Here is a 23160-nt window from a genome sequence, read left to right as displayed (position 1 = left end):
CACCCAGTTTCTGCTTATTCCCTGTCTTGTAATCTGAGTGCTGAAGAGGAGTGCCTTCCTTATTGCAGTCTCTCTCCCTCGCTCCCTCCCTGCCTCTCCCACTCTCTCTAAGAATATACTACATACTGGAGGTCTTTAACGGTTTTGTCATGCAATCCAGAAGGAGGTAAACATTCTCTGCCTTCCTAATCTGAACTAGAAAGTTTACAATTCTTGCATGACATGATTTGCTGCATTATGTTTGTTTCTGTCCACTTGGTGAACATGCAAACCGGTCAGAAAAAGATTTTATTTAGAATAGTCCTAAATGATACCCTGTCCTGTGATTGTTGCTTGAAACAATCCTTCCCAGGGTAAGATTTCACCAGTAATCGCTTAGGTTTTGTCAGCTCACAAGGCTTTGTTTCTGGCAAATGTTGAGTACTTAAACGTGGGCTACGTGGTCAAAAAGAATTCTTGAGAAGGAAGTGAGCCGTGGGAAGGTAGGAGTGGAAGGGCTCATGACATTACCAGCCACACCATGTATTTAACCAATTCAAAAGCCTCACTCTCCATTTGTTACCAACTAGAGGACTTGTATTAGTACCAAGACCGTAAGCAAATCATTGTGCAAAAGTGCATGACAGCTAGTGAGCTGCAAACCACAGTCGAAATGACGCAGAAATGAGAGAGGAACAGGGCATTTTCTGAGGATTAATAGCTAGCTGGGGCAGGTCGAAGGTCCCAGGTGTTGTCAAGGGATATTAACTCCAGCTGCTTTTTCAGTCTTAAATTGCCTGCAATGTAGCAGTGATTGCTATTAGATGAGTATATTGCTATATGGAAGAGGAGATTTCTTTTAAACCTAAGAATAATGTAGTTGCTATGTGAAGACCACAGCTGAAAGCATCCGACTTTGAACGTAGAATCAATAATATGACTCTGCTCATAATTGTTGTTCATGAATTAAATACTTACTATGCCATGCCTTTGACCTGCAGTCACAAGACTAGCGCATTTTTGGTGCTACCCCAGCTGATCATAGTCTAATTGCTTACATATCCCCATTCCTTGGAGCTCCAGAGCATCTTAGAAAAATGAAAAAATAAATGCATTTTCCTACTGAAGAGGATGGAAGAATCTTGGGTTTGGAGAAGAATTTAAAATAAGGAGTAGATCTGCCTATGAGTTGTATGGTCTGCAGGCTCTTTGCCTACCACCTTAATTTGTTCAGGCCCCAGACTGTGTCAGTTTACGTCACTGAGTCAAAGAGTGGAGGGACAGGTCAACAGCCCGTTTTCATGACCCACAGCCCCCATTTTATGTCACTACCTTTCTTAGAACTTCTTGAACTTTCTAATCTAGTTGATAGTGGACGGGGTCCAATTCAACCATTGAAAGAACTAAACCTTCTATAAGGTGCTATAAAATGGGTGTTATGTGAGGTCGGAGGGTTCATTCACTGTCCATTTACGTGGTCAGTCAGCCAGGGTTGAAGCTGTTCGAGGTGCTGTGGAAGATATAAACATTATATCCCATGGTTTACACCCTCCATTTCTATATAATCTTGTTGAGGAGAAAAGTAATAGAGACAAATAATAAGTTAAACAACAATGTCAAAATTGCAAACAATGTAGGACAAATATAGTTTCATCCTCATCTTTCTGAATCAGAATCCCTGAGCCTGATCCCAGGTGTTTCTGAAGCTCAGCAAAGCCCACGGGGCTGTGAACCACTGGAAAGGATACTAAGGACTGGGGATAAAGTAAAACATGAGGAAAAATCAAACTGTGGCCAAGAGCAGAGGGGGTAAAGGAAGGAGGTGAATGGAAATCCCCTCAGACAAACATGTTTCTCCCTGTTCTACATTCTAGAGTTCAAATCCCACCTTTTATTCATTAAGAAACTTCCATATTCATAAATGCAGAATCAGGCAGGACAAAACTTCCCATCTAGAGTTGAGACAGAGATGGAGGTCTCTATTGATTTGTTCCCCAAAGATACGACTTCGAGAGCAAGAGAATTATTTTCTATCAATTTTTTTAATTGAACTTGGAGACTAGAGAAAACTTGTTCACTGGAGTTTGGGGAGCATGGACACACATGTGAGTATGTAATTGTGATTCTTATGCAGAATCTCATGACCAGAATATAGTCATGTTCCTTCTGTGCCTACCAGCCAGGGTGCTAAAGAAAGTAGATTTAAATCACCAAGTACATGACAGATTTTATGAGCAAAGTTTTTCCACGTTTTAAAAAACACTTCTCATACAAACAAACAAATAAATCCAACTTTCAGTTAAAATGGAAAAGCCAGGAGACAAGAGAACATCAGAAGAATAACAACCAAAAAATAATTTTTCCAAATGAATAAAGTTACTTATCCTGGAATGTTGGCATAGAAAGAAAGAAAAAGTCAAAGATATAGTGACTTTAAGTATTTAAAAATGTTGCATACTCTTGCCTGTCCTTATCATCTAGAGGAAATGGGATTTATTGAAAAGAGAAAAACATTCAGTCACAGGAAGAAAAAAAAAAAGAACTTCGTAAAAAAATGTAAACAAAATTATTACAATCCAACCTGATGGATTGGCTTCAAGAAACCCAACATTGAATTATAAATGGTGAAGTGCTGGTGAATGTTTAATAAACTGCTCTGTGGGAGTAGCAGGGGAAGCTCCAATGTGCAGCATTTGCTGATTTCCATGGTGTAAAATATTCCCACCATGGCCAATTTCAAGCTGCCAGCCTAACGTCACCAAATCTGGAGTTGGGAAGAGAGGCACATCCCCTTCCAGATACAACAGACTTAAATAATATCCAGAGCATAGGTACTAGCAAAATACAATAAAATAGTTAATAAATACTGAGTTTGGAGTGTGTATGACCTTTTAAAAAATATAATTTTCTGAAAGTTACATAGATAGAAGTTTTAATAATGGCTCTGTTTAACAACTGATACTCAAAATTCCTGAAATTTTAACAGTCTGCTCTCAAGAGCCATTATGAACCAGCTCCAGCCTAAGACTGGATAGCTCTAATCACTGTCTCAAGTTAAATGGTGGGGAACCACAGAAATTTATGTTCTCAAAATTTATGTTCCTTGACTTAGTCTTAAATATTTTCCTTTGACTTTAATCAACAGTTAATATGAGAACCAATTAAACAAAAAAAAATTTTTTTGCTGAAAAGTTTTATCAAAAATTCTATGGCTTTAAGTCAGTGATTTGTTTTGTTTTTTTTTTAAGATTTTATTTATTTATTTGACAGAGAGAGAGAGAGATCACAAGTAGGCAGACAGGCAGGCAGAGGGAGAGGGAGAAGCAGGCTCCCCACCGAGCAGGGAGCCCAATGTGGGGCCCTATCCCAGGACGCTGGGATCATGACCTGAGCCAAAGGCAGGCGCCCAACCGACTGAGCCACCCAGGCACCCCTAAGTCAGTGGTTCTTAACCAAGGGGATTTTGTTCCTCGAGGGACATTGACAATAATTAAAGACATTTTTGGTTGTCACAATTGGGATAGAGGTGTTACTGGCCTGACATCTAGTGGGTAGAGGTCAGAGAGAGCTACATATCCTACAATGCTCAGGACAGTACCCCATCCAACCCCAAAATCCTAACAGTGCTGAGACTAAGAGAGCCTTCTCTGGATCTTCTGTATCAGATGAAATGTGATAAATTTCTTTATAACTTAGTATCAGTCTCTCTCCTAAAATATTTCCCTCTATCAGATAATAAGAATTTTATAACCCACTATATCTCCCCTTTGTTCTTCACTAGCAGCAACTATATTAATCTTTGTGCTTGATCCTTTTTAGGACTCTGATTTTCTGTTTTTATTCTAACGTCGTTGTACCAAGTCTTTTGTTAATACGACAAATTCTTTTTAGAACTGGGAAAAGGATGAATGACTGGATGGGCAGTTGGATGGACAGTGGAATGGATGTCTCAAAGGATGTCTGGATGTATGATGGATGATTGGATGGGGAAAATTTTTTTGAAGAGAAAAATGAAAAAAGAAGGAAAAATGAAATTTTGCTTTGGAAATGAAAAACACTGAAAACAATTGGATGGCTGCCTGTATAACTTTTTAAATATTTGCATGGAATATATTTAAATAAATATTTTTAATTTCAGAGAAAAAATGATCCCTATTCTCTTGCATCCCTGGTGTCCTTCAAAGTTAAGAAGATGCCTTATAAAGATCAGCCAGCAAAACTCCCAGAAGGAAGCATAGCAGTGAGTATCTGAAAAATATAGAGCCACAATAATTTTGTTGAAATAATTATTTTTTAAATCACTGTTCAGCTTGTGTTACATTTAAGTGCTTATTACATTAACTTGAGGAAAGTTTCTTCTCTGGATCATTCTTTTCTTATCTCAGTCTGGAAATTTCTTTGTGCTGCTTGATCAAATTTTTAAACTTTCAGTGTCAATTTCTACTCAAAAAAAAATCAGTGCAGGACTAATACCACTTTTTCATCAAGCCATTTTGTTTGGAAGAAGTCCAGACAGCAATGATCATTATAATGCAATCCTCCTAATTGTTTAATTTTAAAGACAGCATGGTAAGTGAGGTGGGGAGGTTGGGGGGAAACTCTTCCTTAAGGACAGCTGGATGACCTTAGTCATATCCTTTCTATGCAAAGAACTGTAATTTTCACCCGGAAAAAAAGCACACTATGATCTTCATTTGAATGAAATGTTATTTTAAAATTGAGGCTACTAAACATTACTGACGGGGGTCTATCAGTCACAACACAACTGCTGGAGTCCTCCACAGCTTGGCAAGGCCATGGAGAGCGGACCGGGACACAGGGGGACCCGGGGACGCGGTCACCCAGACCCTGAGTTTACCATGAAGGTGATCACAGCCAGAACTCTGGGAAAACATATTAAGATTTAAATCTTTGTCTCTGGGTCATTCCATAGATACAAGCCCCACTTGAACCCTGGTCCCCAGGTCTTTGTTACTCGTGGTGCAGCTTGCAGACAGCACCATCTGCATCACCTAGGAAATTGTCAGAAATTCAGAAAGAAGCCTCACTCCAGACCTGCTGAGTCAGGATCTGCATTTTGTCACAATCATCAGGGCCTCGTGTACACAGTACAACTTGAGAGGCACTGCGTTGGATGGTATGTAAGTTGATACTATCATGACGTCTTATCGGTGGAGGTCTTAAAATGTAATTATAAAATTTAATCTTTCCAGCCTGATCTACTTTTAGTAATTTAAATTGGATGAATCCATTGTTTAGTGATTTTCAACCCTGAGTATGCAAAGCATCATCACTCGTGCAACTTTAAAGATACATACGTGCTAAGACCTCACCCCAAATATCGGGATTGAGGAGGGCTGGGCTGGGGCCCTGGCACTGTGCTTTAAAAGCACCGAGGGGGGCGCCTGGGTGGCTCAGTTGGTTAAGCGTCGGATGCTTCATCTTAGCTCAGGTCTTAATCTCAGGGTTGCGAGTTTAAGCACAGTGTTGGGCTCCACGCTGGGTGTGGAACATACTTAAAAAAAAATAAAAGCACTAGGAGTCTCTAGCACGGGGTCAGGCAACACAGGGCAAGACTCACATTTCAAATGTGTTTCAGAAACAAACTGAGGGTTGCTGGAAGGGAAGGGGGTGGGGGATAGGGTAACTGGGTGATGGGCATGAAGGAGAGCACTTGATGCAATGAGCACTGGGTGTTATATGCATCTGACGGATCACTAAACTCTACCTCTGAAACTTATAATACAGTATATGGGTTAATTAATTAATTAAAATTTTTTAAAATTAAATTTAAAAAATAAAAAAATGGGATTATATTATTAAACACACACACATTCTCCTGGGCCTCACCCTGGCTCCACCCACTCTAATTAGGAAACATTCAGGAAATCACGGTACCTCCCTGAGGCTGTTATATTCACCTGAGAGCATTGTTGAGAAGGTTAATAAAGTGATGTCTATGAAGTCCTGCATTACACCTGGAACAAGGTACACTTCAAGCCTCAGTAATAGTAAACCTCCCCAAATGTCTCACCCTCCCTGGCTAAGTCAAGGAAGCCCAACTTGGAAATGTCAAAATATTTTTGTAAGCTTTGGTGGCATTTTAAAGTAAGGACGGCCACATCTTATTTCATTTAGCTTGCCTTTCTTTCCCTCACAAGATGTCTGCTGTAGTTGGATTTACGTTCAACCTAGAAGACAGAGGCTTTGGGTTTTAACACAGAATGTTCATCCAAAGAGGTTCAAAGGCTTGTCTCTCTAAGGGAGATAAATCTGGGTCCCTTTGTTTTCTCTGAGCATGTGTTCCATACCAGAAACATATGTTACAGTCAATCCTGTCAACAGCGTTGGGTCTTTCTGTACTGGCCCCAGGTGATAGCCTGCTGTTCTCAACTCATCTCGATAGACCCACAAAATTATCTGTTACATGTGCTTCCCCATCCCCACCACCCTTGTCACTGCACTTTTTAAAAGCCTTATTATCTGAGGTGGATGATTTACCACATCATTTATGGAAAGGTTATTGGAAAAACATTTAGGAATGAAGGTGCCCTTGGGTCTCCTAATACCTGACCGAGTGGAGATCGGGTTGGTAGAAAGTTTGCCCTGCACTACAGGGAAACGATTTTCCTGTGGCTTGATTTGAGAGGACTGTGCTTTGAGCTAGCTGATGTTTTGGGTTTTTTTTTACAGTGAGTTCTTCTCAAAGGCCATTCTCATCTGGAAAAGAATGCAGCAGAAGGGAATTGCTTTAAGGGGCTCAATCACTTGGAATAGGTTGAGAATCATAAGAGCTCCAATCCATACTCTGCCAATGGGGAAACCCTCTCAGATACTTCTTTTGTAATGAGACTTGTTTTCCTAGGCCCTTGTGTGGGATGATTAGTGAGTTTGTATTCCCTTGTCAATGTGGTCATGGTTTCAACCATTTCTAGAACCCCATGTGAGCTTCACACACGGAAGAAAAGAGGGCCTCCTATCTGCTACCTGTAGCATGTCTGTGTTTGTAACAAATGAACTCATGAAACGTGACCCTTGCCGTGTTCACAGGTGAGGGAAAGGTGGCCTGGGATGCAAAGGGCTATGATTGAAAGTTCAATCATTACAGTGCAGCAGAAAAAACAGGATTCGGTTACTTGACCATTTTCTTTGCCTAGCAAGAAACGTTGGCATTTGTATGTCATGCCACTAAAGCTGAATTCCATAATTGACACCCAGGAGGGAATATTATTGTCTAGTATAACTCCAACAGTAGTTATTATAAAAGAGTTCATGAGAATCCTTATTGAAAACCTCCATACAAAAACTGTGACTCCATTTCACTTGTTAGCACAACTTCAAAGCCTTAAAATGGAATTATTATATCAAACAATTGTTTGGAGTTCAAACTGCTTATCTCATAGGGGTTATTTAAATGTTGTTAAAATGTGTGTCCAGCTGGTCCACTTTATGATATCATTTTGTTCTAAATGGCACTGTAGGTAGGGTATCTTGGTACATTCATTTAAAACATTCCTGTGACCCCTATGAAGTATGTTTACACAAGATTTTGTGATACATAAATACAGATGTCAACATTAATTACAGTTGCAAATACAAGGGAGCTTTTTCCTTCTACCTTGGTATTTTGTCAAAATATACAAAAACATATCATAAATGTCAATGATAAAATGTAGGCATATTAAAATTTTATTCATGATCTTTCAACCATAATAAAGAACAACAAGATTTATGACTTGATGAAGGTAAGATTAAATGTTCCCTACTTAGCATCACTTTAAGAAAGTCTAAACCACTTGTAATTTATGGATCTCACGTCCTAAAATTGCAGATAATTATAATAAAGGAATTGTTAAAATGTTATGTAGTTCTTTAAATAGCTGTAGGTTCTTGATACATGAAGATAAACTGAAACAGTTTGTTGATTAGTTGGCACACACTTGAGTTTTTCTCTGTAAATTTTCAGTACTTACTTCAGTTAGTCACCATTACCCTTCTTTCTTAAAGCAGGTGAAATATGTAATCGCTTGTCCATATTCTTAAAGGAAACCTTTAGTTCCCAATATACCCCGCCTTCTGCCTTGGGACCACCTTGTTGATGAATGAATCTTATAAGGAGGGACTTAAGTAAATGGGTAAATCACACCATTGTGTGAGATCATACAAAATGTTCTAGAGCTGTGCAGTCCAGTATGGTGGCCATCAGCCACCTGAGAGGTGGCCACTGTGAGAATGAACTAGTAGTTTTACTTTAACTCATTTAAATGTAAACCTAAAAACTGTTGCTGTATAAGGTGTTTGTCCATTAAATGCAGCTGTGTTTTTTCTCTGAGACTACATTTCACTTTAACCTTTGAAAATCTAGTTTGTTGTTATGTGCTGCAAATATAAAATACACACTGAATTTTAGAGACTTCTTTTAAAAAAAAGAGTTTAAAATGTCATATGTATATTTTTATATCAACTGCATGTTGAAATGATAATAGTTTTGATACTTAGGCTTAAATAAATTATTAAAATTAATCTCATCTTTTTCCTCTTTTTTTAATGTGGATACTGAAAATTCTTTAATTACACATATGGCTTACATTTTATTTCTATTGGACAGCACAGATCTAGAGCAGGGTTACAGAATGTTCCAGCTTGGAGCTGATGATAATACCTGCAGATCTTCAGAGAACATGGGGTATTTAATAAATCTTATTTGAAATGAATGAAAAATTATTACAAAAAAATAGTGCTTAGTCATGAGAAACTGAAAATTAAGACCAATTTTTCTTACTACTAGTTATCCAATGGATAACTAAGTTTCTTGGGGGCTTATCAAAATGAGCTGCAAGACAAACATAAATACTAACAAAGTTCTAGTATTTTCCAACTTTTTATTTCTTGGCAAGTTTTCCCAAAACCATTCTGTAATTTCCATAGCACTAATACAAATTTAAATAAGCTTTGGTCTTACAAAAGTGATCAATTTAGTCTTTCCCTAGCAAGCTTGCCTCTGTAGTTCAAGTTTCTAATTTATACAGAGCATTGACTTTTAGGAAAAGCTGGGCTTTACCTGTTTCCACCCATGAATGAAATGCCGCATTGCCATTTATACACATGAATATGTCACATGACTCCCTGATCAATGTGTCCTCAGAAAGACCTCCCTTTCCAAGACACGTACGACTCTTCCAATGATGTGTCACCCTTGACTCTTCATCCACCCCTTTCCAGCAACAACCAATTAGCTCCCCCGCACTGGCAATCTGGAGAAATGCTCCGGGGCACTGTTGTTGATTTTCTGTATTTCCACTGTCCTCGGTGTAGTGACTTCTTGACTATGCGGTGCAAAGCCTAGGTAAGTTTAGGAAAATACCAGGGGCCAAGGAAGGTCTTTGCAACTGCTCACATTTTAGATTGAGAAGATTGGGCAGCCTCAGTGCCACATGGATGTCCTAAAGGCAACAGACAAGAAAAGCAGAATACAGGCGCAGGGGGAAAGTTTTCCAGTTTGCTTTCTTTTAAAATTCTTTGTCCTTTCCTCCTGGTTAATTACATATGATGACTTACAGGAAATGTACAAGACATGTATAATCTTAACTTTTAAAATACTCAGAGAAAGGGAATAGCATGGTATTTTTTAAGTGAGCATAATGTTACTGGGAGCAGACTGATGACCATTTGGGTGATGAGAATTTCAGAATTTTGGAACTGAAAAGGACAGTGGGGATCATCTACTCTCAGACATTTTTAAGACACTGCTGACAAGATCTTTGGAAGTGATTGCAAATGAAAAGCCAGTAGATTTTGTAATTATACCTAGAAAGCTGTTTTCTGCTTCAGGAGACCCTAATAAGCATATCCTGTTCAATTTAATATTTTAATCATATTTTCCATCATTGCTGCAAAAAAAAAGCCTTCACATATCATTATTAACTCTTTGTAAGTGACCTCCCTACCTGTTTCTACAGAATGACCAGTTTTTTAGATAATAACATCAAAACCTATAGTAGCCAAAGAGGCAAAGGAACCCAGCAGTGTCACTGGTAGGTTTTCTCCCATCCCATTGCTTTTTACTAACCTAATAATTTGAACAGAACAGTCTGTGGCCCTCTGGCCCTTCTTTCAACTCCTTTAGCTAAATTGGGAGGCAATTTAAGATATTAATTAGGTAAATCAAGACAGGGAAGATGAAGAAGCATGGTTGCTTGTGTTACTGTAAATTACCTATTAGTAAATTTTGGCGATCTCTAACACATGAACTAAACATAGCCTGAAACTATGTTGTTTCCTCAGTGCACTCAGAGCTCAGGGGGAGGAAACAGTTATCAGAAACCTCAGAATTGGGGCACCTGGGCGGCTCAGTCGGGTAAGCATCTGCCTTTGGCTCAGGTCATGATCCCAGGGTCCTCAGCAGGGTGTTGGCTTCTCCCTCTGCCTGCCGCTCCCCCTGCTTGTGCACGCGTTCTCTCTCTCTGTCAAATAAATAAATAAAATCAAAAAAAAAGAAAGAAAGAAAAGAAACCTCAGAATTTTCCATGGCTCCAGATTTTCTCTCTCCTGGGTCATTGTAACTGGCCGGTGAGTACATGATCACTACTATCCCTTGTGGTTCCAAAATTCTGAAATTCTCATTATCGAAACTGTAGGCGTCTGCTTCCAATAATATTAGGATCATTTTGAAAGACCACTTCATGTCCTCCCTCGGAGCACCTTACGGTGAGGATTGAGCACTGACTTCATAGGTGTTACTAGATGTAATTCACCAAGGGAAAGGTATATAAAGAGAGGTGATTCAGAAGTCATCAGTCCCTAGCTTGCTCACACAGCCATATACATGCAGAGGATCAGTGTAGAATAAGTTATGCAGGCTGCAGAATCCAGTGGCATCGTGACTGCTTTGAGTCCTTGTGGTGTATTGCTTCATGCACCACGTGCCCTGTCCTTAGATGGCAGCAAGCAGGGTGAGGCTAATCCCAGCATGGTCATGGAATGCTGCACTTCCTGCTGATGTGTTGGATGAAATAGGGACTGCTGGGCAAAGGGAGTTAGCAGGAGAAGGAGGAAGGTATAACCATGAGCAGGTGAAGGCCAGCCTCTTTCTCACTGAAGGCAGGGATCAAGTCACTACTGGTGATGCCTTTGTTTAGTCTGGATGTAAATGATATCTGGGGCTGGAGAATTGAGTGAATTAAGCCATCAGGATGTCCGCCGGATAGAGGAAATGGACCAAGATGAAGGAGCAGTGAAAAGCCAGACAGGCTGAGAAGCACAGAGGCAGGATGCTCCAATGTAGTTAAGAAGGCAGAGGAAAGAGCTGAGCATGGTCAGGGCGCCATACTTGGGTGCAGGCTATGAAAACACCCATATGTATCCAGTCAGGAAACATTCCAGAGCCACCAACCTTCGCCAGAGTTAGACTTTCTTAGCTGAGACCTGTGATCTTCTTTCCAATATGCTTAGAATGAAAAATCTTTTTATGAAGTCTTCTTTTTCTTGTGTAATTAGTCAAGATCTCAAGCTTTTTACTGACATGATCCTATCAGCAATCCTCTGAGATGTTTGACTACAAGCACTACACAGGTGTGATTAATATAGGTGATTAGGTGATTTTCTAATCTTTTGCACATTCAAGAGTCTGATGGATCCAGTTCAACTCACCTCTCAATGAGGTTAGCTCAGTTCTGTGGAGAAATGTGTGTGGACAGACTTGGCCTTCCAGAGGGTCTACTTTTAGTCATTACTGCCATAAAAGGTCCAGCCCGATTTAAGGTCACTCGTTTCCACCTTGTTGGTTCTCAGTCTTGGTCCACCTCAATTCTATGCCAGGGTTTCTGGGCTGTTTGAAGCCAAACACACACCAGGTGTCTGTAATTAGATCTTCCATCCAACCTGGGGGACCTAAGAATGTGCTGGCTTTTAAGATTCGTTGTCTGAGGGGCGCCTGGTGGCTCAGTTGGTTAAGCGTCTGCCTTCAGCTCAGGTCATGATCCCAGGGTCTTGGGATCGAGCCCCACATCGGGCTTCCTGCTCAGCGGGGGGCCTGCTTCTCCCCCTCCCTCTGCTTCTCCCCCTGCTCATATTCTCTCTCTCTCTGTATCTCTGTGTCTCAAATGAATAAATTAAAAAACCTTTAAAAAAAAAAAAAAAAGATTCGTTGTCTGAGTGCTGTAGACATTCAAATCTCTCCTGGGATGATTTCAATTATTGTATGGATCTTTTCAGAACTAACCCTCAGCCCCCGTGTTGTATTGGTAATTACTGCTTTATTTCACCCAATAGTTTTCATATTTGAGCTCATTTGCTTTATTTTCCATTTCAGATTAAGACATCAGTTATTTGGACAACCCCAAATGTTTCCTTCTCAATCCCATTATGGGTAATAATACTAGCAATCCTTCTTGGATTATTGGTTCTGGCCATCTTAACGTTAGCTTTATGGAAGGTAAGTTTATTTCTTTTATTTTTCTTGTTGAGTAGAGAGGCCACTGAGGGGATTTACAAGGATACACCTAGAGATTTAAAAAAGACAATGCCAGAGGCATGATTTGGGGATTTTTAACAGTCCAAAAAGCATAACGGGAAAATTGTATCATGTTTGTTTTGGCAACCGTACTATGCCTACATAGCTGACATTTAAGAAGACCAAGAGTGTTTAATGCCGCTTTTATCTTGAGATTTCTTGTAAATAAATACAGAGAGAGTTAGACTTTCTTAGCTGAGACCTGTGATCTTCTTTCTAATATGCTTGGAGTGAAAAATCTTTTTATGAAGTCTTCTTTTTCTTGTGAAATTAGTCAAGATCTCAAGCTTTTTACTGACATGATCCTATCAGCAATCCTCTGAGATGTTTCGTTGCAAGCACTACGCAGGTGCAATTAATATAGTAATTAACTGATATTTGGACTATCAGGCCAAATAGATCGTGCATGTTATATTCTTGAACTTGTTTTTTATCTTGCCAATTAGTCCATCTCCATTAGGAAGATTTAATGTGTTTTACTGAAGTTTATTGTAAAAATCTACAATAGGCATTAATTTCTAGCCCCAAAACCAACACGACTGCCAAGTTTCACAGAGCTTTCCACTCCAAAATAGGAACAGTGTCACAATTACATGACTATAAGAGTAATCAATCCAGTCACATCTTAGTTAACCAGTATTGTTGTGGTTCCCCAAAATCATAGTGTATTTTTATTTTAAAACAATATGTGGCTTGCTTAACAAACTGAGAAAACCTTGCCATGTGAGTTAAATATATCTTTCCTTATGATAATGATCATAAGCTGTTTTGTGCCTTCCTGAGTCTACAGAGGCTACTGCATAGTTTACCTTTAGAAATAGACTCTTATATTATTCTGTTATTTATAGTATCTGTGTTTCCATAAATGGTACAGCGACATATGGCAATTGACAGAATATGGTACTAGTCCTGCAAAAAAAAAAAAAAAAAGACAACTCAATAGTTATCAACGAAACCCAGTGAATTTGGCTTCCAGTGTAAGAAACAATCAATAAGAATTAAGGTTCCAGGTTTCCAGACCAAATACTAATGGAAATTCAGGAGGATGAAGATTCTAGAATCACTTCTTCCTCAAGTTGCTGGTTGGTCTTTGGAAAATCACTAAAATGTCCTGGGATTGAAAGAAATGGCCAATCTACTTTTCCTCTATATGCTATGTGCTCCACAAGTAAGAGCGATATGCAAGCATCTCCTCTCTTTTTCCTAAATTCCATCGCGAGGTAGCCTACAGTACACTTCAGCAGCTGGTACTTCTGCTGCTCCAGAAAGCATGCAGAAAAACAGAGAGGAAGTCTTTGGGCCTTGTGGCTATAATCTCAGGGGAAAAAACGCCAGGTCCGTAAGTGGATTATACAAAACAGGGACATTCCCCCACTACCACGACATGGCAGGAGGAAGGACCCAAACCCTCTGCCCTACGCAACGAATTCCTCTCTGAAGGTAAAGAAGATTCCGCTTTCCCCTCCTAATTTGGAGAATCCGACAGATAATATCCACAGAGCTCCGATTTCCTTAGAAAACACAGAAAGTGAAAATCCTTAGTTTCACCCAGTTCCCAGAACAACTTGATTTTATAGCCCTCTTTTCTCTTGTTCATAGTGTGGATTCTTTGACAGAGCGAGACCCCCCCAAGACGATATGAATGACAGGGAGCAATTGACAGATGAGAAAGCCGCGGAGGCATGAGAAGTAAAAAACCCAAGCTCAAAACACACAAACACTGGTCCTGTTCAAGGAAAAGAAGGAACACAAAGGTTCAGTAAAGGTTTCCCTGTACTTGCCAGTGACCTAGGAAATGGAAGGGCCCCAGAAATATCACTTCATCTATGCTGCACTTTGGAGAAGCTGCCACAGAGCCCAGAGATCCTTCTGGGTGACGTAACGTCCATCCTCAACACTGTGGAAACCATTAGCAATCATGGAAGACGTCTTTTGCTTTAGTCATTCTGTCTTTGGCAGACGCTCTGAAATGGGCACGGGAACTCAAGTTGCTTTCCAGGTAAATCCAACTCAAGTTGCAGAGATGAACTGTCTGAATCACAATCGACTTCGGAAGGTGAACTAGGACCGAACCTTCCAACACTACTGCATCCAACGGAATATTCGACACCTCCCTATGGAAAAGAAATGTTTCTAATGAAGTTATGTCTCAGGGAGACAAGCGTTATGTTGTTGGTACTGTGAAAGTACTTTTGAAACGACAAAGATGATCTTGTAACTGAGGATAAAAATTTATTTATTTATTCTCCATGTCTCTAGGCAGATGTTCTGGTCATCTAGAATATTTGGACATTACAATTTGGTTAGCTGGTTTTTGAAATCACTCACTAACTTTCCTTCTAAGATAACCATCTTGTGCAGATAAATTAACAGAGCTTCTTCAGGATTTAGACAGTGTTAAGGAAAAGCAGACAGTTTCACTTAATACCATGCCACCTGCCACCTGAAATCACTTTTATTCACATTTTCTGGGGACTCACATCTGCTTAATTTAGCTTTGCAAAAAGATGTATTTATACTTCCTTTTAGAGAAACAAAAATCTTCCCATTGACTTAATTAGCTAGCAATACACAAATTTCAAGGTACTCCGGAACCTGTCTGGTGGTTAAAAGTAATGGTAAAATTTCTAGAGTCCATTAACAAAAAAGGAATTTTACAATATGGGCGAGCATTATTTTTAATATCTATAAGAAGCAACACCAATATTTAGCTTGGGATTAAATACCTATTTTCTCTACTGTACCTCAAGTTTATATATACAGGGAAGATGTGTTAAGCATACATGGGAAAGAAATATAAAGTTATGCAGATGTGAGATGAACCCAGAAAAGGGATTCCTAAGAATTTTATTTACCATTGTCTATTCTAACTTTACTACTCATTTTTACTGCTAATCTTTATAGTACATACCTTTGGAAAATAATCTTTATTCAAGCTATTCTCCTGTCATTTAAAATTTAACCATCACAAAAAGTTGATGTTTAAGACTCTTGTAAATAATCCATAACCGTGTGTAATGTCATCATTTTTGAAGTAAACCTGACCAGCCAAATTCATATAATCTGCACAATTTTGTATCCTTTTTATGATAATGAAAAATTACTATGAAGAAATCCTGAACAAATTTTATATTTATGTGCAATATTTTACAGACCTATGTATCTAAAGCATGTTTACACTGGCATTAGTTATGTTTTTAATTAATATGCTGAACATTACATTTAATTAATATGCTGAAATAGAGCAAGCGGACAAAATCCTTCAGTTTACAAAGCAGTTGGAAAATTTGTATTCCCGATGTCAACAATCACACTTTATTTGAAAGATGAGCCAAACTCACAGACACTAAATTTTCTGTCATGCCTTGATCTGGAGGCGAGCCATTTGGCTACAGCTGCAGAGCTTCATTGGAAACCAAATGCACGGCACATGGAAGAATACTCTGATGCAGTTCATATTTTTCCCACTTGTGAATTAAATCCTGTCATGGTAGCAGTTTCAGGCGTGTAAGGACTGAAGTCTGGCTCCAGTATGTATGGCTGACTGTGGGTGAGAACTGCAGGTGCCTCAGAGAGTTTGAGGGTCCCACACCAGCCTCTGCGGGTCTTCCATGTTAGTCGTCTAGGTAGAATTGGTTTTACAGGGAGGTGGTTGTCTGTATATGATTGGAAGAGTGCCTGACAGGTTTCTCTGCCCCCAAGTAATGCCCTAACTCTTGTCATCGTGCCTGACTTGGGCCAATAGGGATTAGCTCCTCAGGATTTGGGGTCATAAAAGGTCCCTGAGAAAACATACCCATTGCCTTTTAAGCTAACATTTGTGAAGAAACTCAGAACTCCTAGGGCTACATAAAAGTAGAACCCCATGAACCGGGTCACACAGACAGCTGGAGGAAAGTAGAGATGACAGGAACAAGACTGGGACCCAGAAGGATCAAGGTCTGGGGGCTTCCTCACAGTCGCAGCCAAGAGTGGTCCTCTCTAGAGGGATGGGCGCTGCTACCTACAGGCACTTGACAGGGGATCACCATGCACACCGTGGCCCCTCTGCCATCTCAGATGTGGAAGCAAATGGAGGAAGGGGGACACCTGAGGTCAGGTGAACCCACCAGTCATCAGTTCCTGAGCATCCCTTCTGCTTGAGGAACACTCTCTATCAATGCACTGAGAGTATCTGCTTCCCATATAGCATCATCAAATGCTTTCTAATTCATGTTGTACCATGCCTCTGTTGGAGTCTATGTATATTTTAGATACCCCTGTTAAAATTCGTGCAGCTGGTTTTGAAGACGTGGGGAAAATGGGCAAATCAAATGGGCAAATCATACACTTGGAGGTTTTTATTCAGTAAACAAACAGCATGGACTAGTCGCCACTGAAACCCCACACTTTCAACTCAACTCCTTTCTTTTTCTTCTTTTATTTAAATACATGTGTAGATATCTGTAAAGATTGTCACATACCTATTTACCTTGTCACTAATAAAATGAAAAAATAAAGACACGATGATGTACTTGTGGTTTGTTTTGCACGCAACATAAAACTTTCCCACAATGGCAGAGATCAAAAGTTTCTGTCTTTATGCTTAGATTTTCTATTATTATAAAAACATTTAATGTTGGAAGAAATTTGAAAGAGTGAAAATACATTTCTTGGGCGCCTGGGTGGCTCAGTCGTTAAACGTCTGCCTTCGGCTCAGGTCGTGATCCCGGCGTCCCGGGATCGAGCCCTACATCGGGCTCCCTGCTCGGCGGGAAGCCTGCTTCTCCCTCTCCCACTCCCCCTGCTTGTGTTCCTGCTCTCGCTATCTCTCTCTCTGTCAAATAAATAAAATCTTAAAAAAAAAAAAAAGAAAGAAAATACATTTCTTTGGGATGAGGAGAATGTTCTAAACTTAGATTGTGGTGATGTTTGCAGAACTCCATGAACACACCAAGAAAATATTGAATTGTACACTTTAAATGGGTGAGTTTTATAATATGTGGATTAAATCTCAATAAAGATACTTTTTAAAAATTTTAAGTTACTTCAAATACCTCCACCCTTATACAACTGATTATTTTTCTCTACATTGCATTTCAAATTTTGTCCATATAAAAATCTGAGCTCCTTTATGAAGCTTTTCCCTGTGTCTTCAGCCAACTTGGAGGCTCCCCCTGCACTCCAGTGGCATTTTGTGAATAACTACACTTTTCCATTTGTTTGCATGACTATCTTCAGCTGGACTGACCCTTAATGAGAGCAGGAAACACACATTTTCACCTTGTGTCTCCAGCACCTAGCACCAGTATCTGCTATATAATCAGTAGACATTTCTAGAACACTTCTAGAATAAATGAATAAATATACCTATGTGCATAGTATTCACAGGGAACGTGTACTTTTGTAATCTGCTTTCATTACAAAGTCCCAGGGTCACACATTTTTACATCCTCCTATTGCTAGTGTCCATACAATGTTATTATAATAGTTACCCAAAGTTCTATTCAATTAGCGGACCATCTTTTGTTTAACCATCCCCCCCTCCCATCAGGAATAGTTGTTCACAGATTCCTATATTAACAATAACGTTAAATTGAACACTTTCATACATGAGGCTTCTTTTGGTTACTTCAATGAATGAACTTCACATGTCGTTGCTTGGTCAAAGCATATGAAGATTTTTGTAGTTCTTAAAAACATATTGCTTCTTACGAGCACTAGATCAATTTGCATTAACCTAAATATATTATTTCCTTCCTAATTCTGTTGGTATTTTAAAATATTTTGGTAATTTCTTTCAAGCAATACTTTAATTCATATTTCACTAGAATTCAGTTATTTGTTGTACACATTTAATTTTGAGTTCTAATATTTATCATTCAATAGAGAGCAATTTACTGGTCATACCCTATAAGGTATTTAAATACCTGTCACTTCTGGGGCACCTGGGTGGCTCAGTTGGTGAAGCATCTGCCTTCAGCTCAGGTCATGATCTTAGGGTCTTGGGATGGAGCCCCTCATTGGGTTCCCTACTCAGCAGGGAGACTTCCTTTCTCCCTCCCCCCACCCCACCGCCACTTATGTTCACACACGCTCGCACTCTCTCTCTCTCTCAAATAAGTAAATAAAATCTTTTAAATGAATAAATAAAAATAAATAAATAAATATTAAATAAATAAATACCTGCCACTTCTCAGGCCAGTAATCATGAATCCCAATGAGAAGAACCCCATATTTCCATGCTTTCTTTATAGCCTAAAGCAAGCATTAGAATCCTTCACTTCATGTTGTATGTCACTCACACTTCAAAGCCTAAATATATCTAAAGGCTTATGATGGTTCAAGGGTGCCTGTGTTTCCCAGATGAAAAAATGGAAAACCCAATCTGAGATTCGGTCGTATCAGAGCTGACCATCAAAGCACCATCCCAGGACAAACTCGTCTGAGTGAGGCAAGACCACCAGAGCACACAAAGAAGGATCTGTTCCAGGCCAGCCCCACTGGAAAAGCCTGCACATGTTCACAGTGAGGGAAAAAACATCGTACCATGCCTTTTATAGTAGTAAAAGGCTTTGTAGTTGTGTGTAGATGTGTGCAGTGAAATCTCAATCTTCCCAACAAATTCCATTAATATCTTTGTCACTCACAGCCATTTTATATGTAGACAGTCATTTGCATCAATACTTTCTCTTTTTTTAACATATAACGTATTATTTGTTTCAGGGGTATAGGTCTGTGATTCGTCAGTCTTACACACTTCACAGCGTTCACCATAGCACATACCCTCCCCAATGCCCATCACCCAGCCACCCCATCCCTCCCACGCCCCTCCACTCCAGCAACCCTCAGTTTGTTTCCTGAGATGAAGAGTCTCTTATGGTTTGTCTCCCTCTCTGGTTTCATCTTGTTTCATTCTTCCTCCCTTCCCCTATGATCCTCTGTCTTGTTTCTCAAATTCCTCATATCAGTGAGATCATATGATACTTGTCTTTCTCTGATTGACTTATTTCACTTAGCATAATACCATCTAGTTCCATCCATGTTATTGCAAATGGCAAGATTTCTTTTTTTTTTTTTGATGGCTGCATAATATTCCATTGTGTGTGTGTGTGTGTGTGTGTGTGTGTATATATATATACACACACACATACATCTATACATACATATATATACATCTTCTTTATCCATTCATCTGTTGATGGACATCTAGGCTCTTTCCATAGTTTGGCTATTGTGGACATTGCTTCTATAAACATTGGGGTACACATGCCCCTTTGGATCACTACATTTGTATCTTTGGGGTAAATATCCAGTAGTGCAATTGCTGGGTCATAGGGTAGCTCTATTTTCAACTTTTTGAGGAACCTCCAAACTGTTTTCCAGAGTGGCTGCACTAGCTTGCATTCCCACCAAGAGTGTAGGAGGGTTCCCCTTTCTCTGCATCCTTGCCAACATCTGTCGTTTCCTGACTTGTTAATTTTAGCCTTTCTGACTGGTGTGAGGTGGTATCTCATTGAAGTTTTGATTTGGATTTCCCTGATGCTGAGAGATGTTGAGCACTTTTTCATGTGTCTGTTGGCCATTTGGATGTCTTCTTTCCTGAAATGTCTGTTCATGTCTTCTGCCCATTTCTTGATCAGATCGCATAAATCTTTATAGATTTTGGATACTAGCCCTTTATCTGATATGTCATTTGCAAATATCTTCTCCCATTCTGTCCGTTGTCTTTTGGTTTTGTTGACTGTTTCCTTTGCTGAGCAAAAGCTTTTTATCTTGATGAAGTCCCAGTAGTTCATTTTTGTCCTTGCTTCCCTTGCCTTTGGCAATGTTTCTAGGAAGAAGTTGCTGCAGCTGAGGTTGAAGAGGTTCCTGCCTGTGATCTCCTCAAGGATTTTGATGGATTCCTGTCTGACACTGAGGTCTTTCATCCATTTTGAGTCTATTTTTGTGTGTGGTGTAAGGAAATGGTCCAGTTTCATTCTTCTGCATGTGGCTGTCCAATTGTCCCATTTGTTGAGGAGACTGTCATTTTTCCATTGGACATTCTTTCCTGCTTTGTCGAAGATGAGTTGACCATAGAGTTGAGGGTCCATTTCTGGGCTCTCTATTCTGTTCCATTGATCTATGTGTCTGTTTTTGTGCCAGTACCATACTGTCTTGATGATGACAGCTTTGTAATAGAGCTGGAAGTCCGGAATTGTGATGCCACCAGATTTGCTTTGCTTTTTCAACATTCCTCTGGCTACTCAGGGTCTTTTCTGGTTCCATACAAGTTTTAGGATTATTTGTTCCATTTCTTTGAAAAAAGTTGATGGTATTTTGATAGGGATTGCACTGAATGTGTAGATTGCTCTAGGTAGCATTGACATCTTCACAATATTTGTTCTTCCAAACCATGAGCATGGAACGTTTTTCCATTTCTTTGTATCTTCCTCAATTGCTTTCATGAGTATTCTATAGTTTTCTGAGTACAGATTCTTTGCCTCTTTGGTTAGATTTATTCCTAGGTATCTTATGGTTTTGGGTGCAATTGTAAATGGGATCGACTCCTTAATTTCTCTTTCTTCTGTCTTGTTGTTGGTGTATAGGAATGCCACTGATTTCTATGCACTGATTTTATATCTTGCCATGTTACTGAATTCCTGTATGAGTTCTAGCAGTTTTGGGGTGGAGTTTTTTGGGTTTTCCACATAAAGTATCATATCATCTGCAGAAAGTGAGAGTTTCACTTCTTTGCTGATTCGGATGCCTTTTATTTATTTTTGTTGTCTGATTGTTGAGGCTAGGCCTCCCAATCTCCGCCCCAGAGGAGCCAAGAACTCGGGGCCCCATTCCTCAGTGCGCCCCCAGAGAAAAACAGTCAATCACTCCCGTCTCCCCAGTCTCCAGCCACACTCCGTGCTCACCCGGCCTGTGACCGAGCGTTTCTATCTCTGGCACCCCACTCGGTGTGGAGTCTCCAAACCCAGCAGATCCCTGCGGTGCGCTCCCGTGCCGCTCCTCCCGGGGGAGGAAGGGGAGTCTCCCCGGATCTGCCACTTGTTGGGTCCCTGCTGGAGGAGCAGTGGCCCGACTGTGCCGCGGATCAGGGTTTATGGCAACCGCGAGCTGAGAGCCCGCGCCTGGGCTCTGTCTCTGCAGCCGGCTTCCCCGCTCCGATACCTGGGAGCTCTGCCGCACTCAGGCACCCCCGGTGTTCCTGTGACCCCGAGGGTCCTGAGACCACACTGTCCCGTGAGGGTTCCACCCCCCACTTAGCCACTGGAGCGACGTCCCTCAGCGGAGCCGACTTCTAAAAGTTCCGATTTTGTGCTCCGCGGCTCTATCACTTGCCAGAAGCGGCCGACGGAGGCCCCTCCCCCGCCGTCTATCCTCCCGAATATCGCCTCGGATTCACTTCTCCGCACGTCCTACCTTCCAGAAAGTGGTCGCTTTTCTGTTCAGACAGTTGCTGCTATTCTTTTCTTCGATCTCCTGTTGAGTTCGTAGGTGTTCAGAATGGTTTGATCCCTATCCAGCTGAATTCCTGGGACCAGATGACATCCAGGTCTCCTACTCCTCCGCCATCTTGCTTCTCCCCCAACATCAATACTTTCTAAAATCAGTGCAGAATTCTGTGACAAGGCGGAATTCCCTTAGGAGTCGCACACCTCCTCTGTGAAGTTTGTACCATACTCACAGGGTCCCCCTAGAGGACGCAGCACCCTGGCACCCTCCGGGAGAGCTAAAACATGAAAACCTTGACCTTGTATCCATGAGGTCTGATGTTCTGTGCCCCAAATATAGCAGATTTTCTCCTTCAGAACTCTAATGACGTGAAAAGGTTGATTTCTTTAGCATGAGAAGTTTAAAGCATTGCAACTTTAGACTCCGTTGGGAGCTGAGTAAAACCATAACCCCTCAGGGGTGCTGAAGTCAATGACAAGTTCAGAACGGCCAGCATGCGTAAAGCACAATTCTGCTTTGCCATGTTAAACTCTCCCCAACCCCACCCCCAAAATACCATCTGCCTGACACACTGCCTTTTGGAATTGTTTATGAGCAAGTTCTCTGTTATTTATGATTGTTGGCCAAAATCCACATGGAAATGTAGCTTGATACCAATGCCCCTTGACAATAAAAAGTCTTGCATTTAGCTTCTATCGGCACCATGATATGACACAGTACGAATGTTCTTACTATCTCTGTGCTGTTGCTTATTTTGATTGTGCACTGTGTTGTAGAAACAACCAAGTTATCAGCAAATTGCTGTGCTATCCAACCTGTAGATGGGAATTTTTTTAAGCAGTAACAGTGGACCTCCCTGGTTTTAAATTTTTGATTTAACTTTTATTCACTTAATTCATTGTAGGATCAGAGCATATTTAATAATTTTTAATTCTATAAGAATTTTTAACTATTAAAAACTCCACGTTTCTTTTCTATATTAGCTTCCTAGGGTTGCCATAACAAAGTACCACAAATTGGATAGCTTAAAACAGCAGAAATTGGGGCACCTGGGTGGCTCAGTCATTAAGCATCTGCCTTCGGCTCAGGTCATGATCCCAGGGTCCTGGGATCGAGCCCCGCGTCAGGCTCCCTGCTCTGCGGGAAGCCTGCTTCTCCCTCTCCCACTCCCCCTGCTTGTGTTCCCTCTCTCACTGTCTCTCTCTGTCAAATAAATAAATAAAATCTTTAAAAAAAAAAAC

General features: G+C 40.4%; 1 protein-coding gene across 1 annotated transcript in view; it reads left to right on the top strand.

Annotated features, from left to right (window-relative positions):
* Positions 1–16994, top strand: part of ITGA8 (integrin subunit alpha 8) — a 179612-nt gene extending 162618 nt beyond the window's left edge. The window contains exons 28-30 of the mRNA XM_036097039.2: positions 4118–4219; positions 12290–12412; positions 14090–16994. Of these exons, the coding sequence (XP_035952932.1) occupies positions 4118–4219; positions 12290–12412; positions 14090–14176 (312 nt within the window). The 3' untranslated portion in view covers positions 14177–16994. The remainder of the gene's footprint in view (positions 1–4117; positions 4220–12289; positions 12413–14089) is intronic.
* The last annotated feature ends 6166 nt before the right edge of the window (positions 16995–23160 follow it).

This window comes from Halichoerus grypus, chromosome 6 (genome assembly GCF_964656455.1).
Source record: "Halichoerus grypus chromosome 6, mHalGry1.hap1.1, whole genome shotgun sequence".
NCBI lineage: Eukaryota > Metazoa > Chordata > Mammalia > Carnivora > Phocidae > Halichoerus > Halichoerus grypus.
Note: the sequence above shows the minus strand (reverse complement) of the source record. Positions and strands in the feature narration are given on the sequence as shown.